We start from the raw sequence: 7584 nt of genomic DNA on the forward strand, positions 1-7584 counted from the left end.
AGAAAAAGATGATTTCAGCATGTGGATTAATTATACACTTCTTTTATAGCTGTTGTTTGCTGACCCTCATGTCAGAATTCTACCAAAGAGGCTTTGAACATATGAGAGATTATCTAGGGGGATAAAGGATTCTTATGGAAAATTAGTAGCATGAATGATTTTCAAGTCTGAAGAAGAAATTTCCTTTTGTGGAGCTGGAGAGGAAAATGTATTAAATTGACTTGGAATTATCGAGAAAAAAATTGCATTGAGGAAAGATCCACATCTGATATGGGAACCTTGTGTCAGTAAAAGGCAACAGTTGTCTGTGTCACAGACGAGGCATTTGTACTGGGGGTTGGGGAGGACGACAAAAGGGATATAGGTGGTAACCTAAATGAAATATTTATAATTACATTTTTTGCAAAATGGAGTAAAAGTAAGCTCTGAATAATGTCAATGTGGCACTTTTCCCTAGGATGTAATTGGAAGACAACCATCATGCAAATCTTTGTATTTGCATTCCTTGGTTTCGTTTTAAGGGCAACCAATTTGAAAAGTAGTGCCTCAGACTTTCTTTCTAATGGGGAAAACCTTGAGTAAGGTTTTGCTTGTGATCTAAGAGTTGGCAGAAGATCAGATTTCTTGGAGCTGTGTGTGTCTATCTGCAAGATTGTCTGAAGAACGTATTTCACGCCATCCACAAGGAAAAAATAAGATTTGTGGTAGGAAACATGATTTCTTCTTTATCAGGTATTCCTCACATTATCCTCATATCAGCAGAATTTATCACAGGAATTACAGTAAATGGATTTCTTATAATCATCAACTCTAAAGAATTTATCAAAAGCAGAAGGCTAATAACAATACAACTCATTTTCATATGTATAGGGTTGTCTAGATTTGGTCTGCAGATGGTGTTAATGGTACAAAGTTTTTTCTCTGTGTTCTTCCCATTCTTTTATCAGGTAAAAGTTTACGGTTCAACGCTAATGTTCCTTTGGATGTTTTTTAGCTCTGTCAGTCTCTGGTTTGCCACCTGCCTATCTGTATTTTACTGCCTCAAGATATCAGGCTTCTCTCAGTACTACTTTCTTTGGCTGAAATTCAGGATATCAAAGCTGATGCCTTGGCTGCTTCTGAAAAGCCTGCTCACCTCCATGAGCACTGCAGCTCTGTGTGTCAAAGCAGATTACCCTAAAAACGTGGATGATGATGTTCTCAGGAATGCTACTCAAAGAGAGACTAAATTCAAGCAAATTAATGAAGTACTTCTTGTCAACTTGACATTAATATTTCCCTTAGCCATATTTGTGATGTGCACTTTTATGTTACTCATTTCTCTCTGCAAGCACACTCATCGGATGCAAAACGGATCTCATGGTTTTAGAAATGCCAGCACAAAAGCCCACATAAATGCATTAAGGACAGTGATAACGTTCTTCTGCTTCTTTATTTCTTATTTTGCTGTTTTCATGGTAAATATAACCTTCAGTACCCCTTACAGAAGTCAGCGTTTCTTTGTGATGAAAGACATAATGGCTGCTTACCCCTCTTTTCATTCAGTTATAATAATCTTGAGTAATCCTAAATTCCAACAACCATTCAGGAGACTTCTCTGCCTAAAAACAAATCAATGAAAAGGAGCACCAATACAAAATAAGTCGTATTTTCTGGACATGGATTCAATAGACTTGTGAGGGCTTTTTTGTTGTTGTTGTTGTTTACTTATGTGTTATGTGTTTTCTCTCTTTCTCTCTGTCTTTCTCTTCTGATTATCTCCCACTCCCAGGACAGGTGAAACACTTATTTTTAAGATCAGGGATTTCTTTTTTCAGGGGTTATGTGCTTAAAAATATTGTGATAATGACACATTTAAATAACTTTTTATTTTTTTAAATCATTGCTCATTTTTTTCCAGGTATTTTGTACATAATTTTTTAAATTTATTTATACAATATTTGCTTCCCCCAGGTAGTCCCCATCAAATTTCCTTCACCAATGCACCCATGCAACCTCACCACAGTCCCCTGTGCTCAACCCTCCTTCCCTCTGATCCCTCTCCTATTTTATTGCAGTGCCAGTTTTGTTAGAAATCAGAAAAAAATACTAAGACTTCATTTGGCTAACCAGTGAATGTGGTTCTATTACCTGTCTTCCAAGGTTATTAAGAATCACATTGATGTAGTTTAAGATGGAAACTATAATAATTTGGCTATTTGTTTACACATAACTTTTCCAAAGCAAGTCATCAGTGTAATTATTGTTAGTTTGTGAATTATATGTTGAAAATGTATTATGTTAATGTACCCCAATATGTAGATTAATGCCTTGCTTTGCTTTTGATTTCAGTTGCTAGTACAGGTTGGTAAATGATAAGGTACAAATTGAACTAGCTTACACAAACATATACAGACACTGTCCAAGGTTTCTACTTTTTACAAGATGAAGAAATGTTTTTAATCCCAGGAAGTGTTAAACTCAAATGCAAAGGAATTATGAGAGAGGCTGCAAACGATGTAAACATTCAATTGACATTTCAACCCCTTTACTTTATCTTAATTCCCTTCAATTGGAAACCTTTTCTGGGGTAAGAAAGCAGAAAATGATTTGAACATCTACGACAAAATCTTTAAAATGTATTGTTGCATTTAAATAGATCCTTTTAAGGATCTAGAATAGTCTTGCTTTGGGAAAAATATTTTTTGCAATATCTTTCATCTCAGAATATCAGTTGAAATCCTCATTGGCTCTTAAACAACAATAAAAAGGAAGTATTTATTTTGTAAATAATTATAATTGTTAATAAATCATGATTAAAATGAATGAAAAGTTTGTGGGATGCATTAAAAAATTGCCAAGATTAAAAATATTTGTCAGGATGAAAAATATTAACTATATCTACATATAGGTGTGAATTTCTTTTTACTTTAAAATATTTTCAAATGCGACTATTCATTCTCAGAACAATTTGTAAGTAAGTAGTGTAATTACTTCAATTTTGTAATTGAAAAGTGTTTGGAGAGGTCACTACACACACTTAAGTTCACTTAACTACACTTGTGGTATACCTGGCACTCAAACCTGCTTCTAATGTCTTTAAAGTCAGTCCCCTTTATGGTTTTCCTTCCATTCTTCTTAATCATAAATTTAGATTCTAAAAGTCATAACAACAAATGATTTTCATCCTATAACTTATAAGATCCTGTGACTTTTCTGTAATTGGTCCCTCAAAAGTCAACCAAAATACATCAACAAATCTCTGAATTATTCTATTCTTTGGGAAAATTATTTATTTTCTCTTTCACCTCTTATATGACTTAATAACAGTCTGAAGTGATCTAAACATAGGTACCCCAATTTACATTGTATTGGCACTGCACTAGAATCTTATTTAGTAGGGAAGTGACTGTACCTGTCTCTCTTGTTTGTCATGTGGAGCCAAACTTTCTCCTGGGAAAAATTGGTCTTCACTGTATTTACATAATGACTTCTGGACAATTGTATACCCGGTTCATCAAACTACATAACTTTGGCATCATCATGACCCCTGGCCTTGAAAACCAAGTTGAAAGACTCACTTGTTCCAGGGCTTGCTCTACATAGGCTGTGGTGAATTATGAAAGGTACAATGTGTCTCTTCTGCTTTATTCATTTAATGTCTTTTAATTAAAAAAAATTTACCAATTGTTTTAAAAATTATAAAATAACATGATCAATGTGGAAAACAGAAAAACTGAAAGATGAGTGAGCCTGATAAACTCACAGGTAAAATACTCGTATACATTTTTCTACTATTTGAAATATATAAAAGTATATGTATACTTAAGTGTATATGTATGTATATCTCACTACATTACACATTTTAATACTACTAATGGAGCCTTAAAAATATATACACGTCGGTCCTCCCAGGTGGCGGAAGGGGTTAAGACGCAACCTGTGAGGCTGTCCACAGCCTCTGCAGCACGAGATCGATTCCCCTGCCGGCCAGGGAGCAACCCACATGGTGCAGCAGACCTCTCCTGACTCTCCCACTGCTCCTCTCAGCAATGTGCCTCGGTCAGTCTGCCTGTTCTGTTCCCTACTCTCTCTCTCTAGTGAATCCTCTCACTCCCACAGCTCTGGCCTGTACCTCAGCTCTTGTATGCATAAATAAATGAATCTTTTTTAAAAATATATACATATCAACATAAAGTCTTATAGAAAAAAAATTCTAGAGATGCTTGAATAACATCGTTTTCCATTACAAAATATTCATTATAACTCACTTTTATTTAAACTCTTTTGGTTGAAAGGAACTGATTGACATTTTGACCACATAATGAACAGGAGACAGGTGGAATACACATTGATGAAGAAGAAACATTGTCAACAGAAATTCAGAAGTAGAAACAGACTGGCTGAGTCACAGACAGCAGAGCTCAACAGCCTTAATTTTTGTGTTTTTTTTTTTGGTTTTTTTTTTTGTGTGTGTTTTGTAACAGGCTTAATTTTTGGAACATTCTCTAGTGCACATGTATGACTGTGAGTCAGTCTCTCTACAGATCTCCTTTGTTCTCTCAGACACTCATTCTCTGCCTCCTGTGTTTATCTTTTTTTCTACCATATTTTCTTATCATTGCTTCTGCTTACACCTAACTCCTACTTCACCATAAATACAACTTTCTCTACCATTGTCAGTCTTGATTCTACCTCATGATCTCCCTAACTGTTTGTTAGGCTTTAATTCATATCTGTGTGAATGATTTGGTATATTTCTTTTAATTCAAATATTTCTAGAGAAAATTTGATTATCAGAAAGTCTGGAGAGACATTCATGAAACATTAAGAATTGCAGTTGTTATCTGCTATTCGCTTATCTAAACCACTTTCTCATCCTCTCTTTTTTATTAAGATCTATGCTATCATCAAGGATCACATTTTTTGTAAGATTGAGTTATTTATGCATACAAGAACTGGGGTACAGTCAAAGGTGGGGGGGTGAGAGACAGAGCGGGGAACAGAACAGGCAGATCTACTGAAACATACTGCTAAGGGGAGCAGCGGGTGAGTCAGGAGAGGTTTGCTGTGCCATGTGGGTATCTTCCTGACCAGGTATTGAACTCGTGCTGCAGTGGCTGCGGATAGCTTCATGGGTTGCATCCCAACCCCTTGTGCCACCAGGGAGGCTCAAGGATCACTGTTGATTTCAGTTGCTCTAAATAACCTTCAGAGACATTCTTGAACTTTGCAGATCTACCTCTCAATAATTTCCCATGAGAATGACTCTCACACTAATGACTTGGCATTATTATTGTGTCTTGTGACATATTTTTAAAGGTTTGTAGCTTTTCTAGCCAACTATTGCTAATTTTCTTGAAATCTGGGGTCATGTTGTATGTATTTTGCATCCCAAATAATACTGGTGAACTAAACATAGATAGGTACTTGAAGACATGCTTTTGAGAATCATGTACATCTCTGTGAAAAAAGAGAGAAATAAATAAGATATTTTATGTACAACAACTGTAAGAAATCAAGTAATCTCAACTTTACTATCATTTCCACGAGGCACAAATATGATAAAGTTGAATACCGGAAGAACAGTACAAGTCAATTTATCTTTGCGTCTCAGTTTACATACAGAGTGGGACATATTATAAGTAATATACTGCCACCTCGTGGCCATCTTATGCTTAAACTGAAACAATGGTTAAGTCAGAAGACTCCTGCCATTTGGAATATTTGTTCAGGTAGTTTTATATACCACTAGAAAAATATGAGAGAATGAGAAGTTATTACTCAGGTCATATGAAATTTTGAACCAAATGAAAATAACTAGGACTAATCAAGCAAAAAGAAAAATTATTTATGACGTTATTGTAAACTTGAATCCTCTGAATTGATATTCATTTATATGCCATAATGGTGCTGTAATTATGCTTTTAAAATTCTGATCTTTTAGGGGAAACTTTCCAAAACAATTACTGATAAAAATGATATGCTTCAAAATAATGAGGGATGGAAAGTGAGAATTTGGGGGTACATGTGAAGCAACTTTGGGTAGAAGTTGCTAAACATTGTAGTTACACAGTCTTTCATTTTACAATTCTATCTACTTTTGTATGTTTGAAATTTTCTATAGCAATAACTTTTTAAAAAATCTATCCAGAAGAGATGCAATTACTCAGTGTAGGATTTAATAAATAAAAATAGGGAGCTTTCTCCATAAAGTATTTAGCAATCAGTAGGTTAAGCCACAGATTTGGAAGAAGTATTTGTAGTCTTTGTGTTATCAAATGAATTATTAAATATCTGTTCTCACTTATGCACTGTAGGACTCCATCACATGCTGGGTTCCCTGCTTAGGGGTCATTTCTCATCAGAGGCCTGCATTGGTGGTAGAAGTCAGCTCTTCACAGATAGGGCTGAGATCCTATTTTCTTGCTGCTTTGTGTGCTGCTCCCTCAAGGCCAGCAGAGCGCTTCAAGACCTCCATTAGACATATAATGGGATCACCAGGGATCGCTCTTCTAAGTCATCAGTCTGCCCAAGCTTAGGGTGAATCCTGGGCTCTCCCAAGGGGCAGGAGTCCTAGAATCATCCTAGAATCTTGCTCTCCCAGTGCCAGGGGATGGTCAGAGAACAAAGGGTCCCATCACCCCTATAATAGCAAGGATGCTTTGCTTTGTTGCTGACAGACCCTTATGCAGCAGTCTTGAGGGAGACCCCCTCAGAATACACACCCCAGGCCAAACACGTGATTTTGCTTTCAGTCCTCTTCCCTGGCTATTCCTGGGGACCCAGCATGAATTTAGGACACGCCATCTTGGGAAGGTCGAGGTAATGGCTGGTTGCTTCCCAGGTAGTACCAAACTGCCCAATTCAAGTTCACTTTCTATGCCAGGAAGGGAAGATGGGCCAGTGTTTGTTGAACCTATTGCCACAAGTATTCCCCCTGCAGCAAATAGTAGGTACCTCTCAGGGATGAAGAAGCTGTATCAGGACAAACTGGAGTACAACATTTTTCCAAAGCCCTGAAAATTTCCTGAGACATCTGGCTTACACTTGCAGTGGTTCATAGAAGCCCAGGCTCAGTGTCTAGTCTGTATCCTTCCTAACTTCAGCAGAAGGTGACATCTAGCATAGATGCAAAGGAACGGGGCTGGTCCCAGCACCAAAGTAAGAGTTACATGAGAAAAGGGCCCCGAGAAGCAGTTTATATAAGGTGACAGAGCACAGCACAGCAATGTCGACAGAGCCCTGTGTATGAGGGATCCCTGACTCAAAAACGTTCAGTGGCTCACCAGCACACCACATCTGTTTCTGGTGCTACAAACAGCAGAGAAGGCTCTTTGTCTTGCTTGGGTATGAGTGGTGGCACAACACTAGACAGCCAAAACAAAAGAAGTCCCTGTACCTGCCAATCTCTGAAGACCATAGCCAGAACCGTGGCAGAAGGACAGAACAATCTGCCCCCAATAAGTTACGCTACCTCCTCAGTGCCACCAGGCTGTCCAGAGGCATGTCCTCCTAGTCCTTCTCTTCACTGGAGGACTGTCAGGGACACAGCTGTGACTCAAATTCCTACATCTATACCTCAGCTGAACTTTATATAGGACA

General features: G+C 37.4%; 1 protein-coding gene across 1 annotated transcript; it reads left to right on the forward strand.

Annotated features, from left to right (window-relative positions):
• Positions 1-713: 713 nt before the first annotated feature.
• Positions 714-1619, forward strand: LOC311168686 (taste receptor type 2 member 2-like; the record flags this gene model as incomplete). Its single annotated transcript, XM_084230347.1, has 1 exon — positions 714-1619. One exon carries the CDS (start codon positions 714-716, stop codon positions 1617-1619), a length of 906 nt encoding a protein of 301 aa, XP_084086473.1.
• Positions 1620-7584: the final 5965 nt, after the last annotated feature.

Source organism: Talpa europaea (genome assembly GCF_964194135.1).
Source record: "Talpa europaea genome assembly, chromosome: 3".
In the NCBI taxonomy this organism is placed as follows: Eukaryota; Metazoa; Chordata; class Mammalia; order Eulipotyphla; family Talpidae; genus Talpa; species Talpa europaea.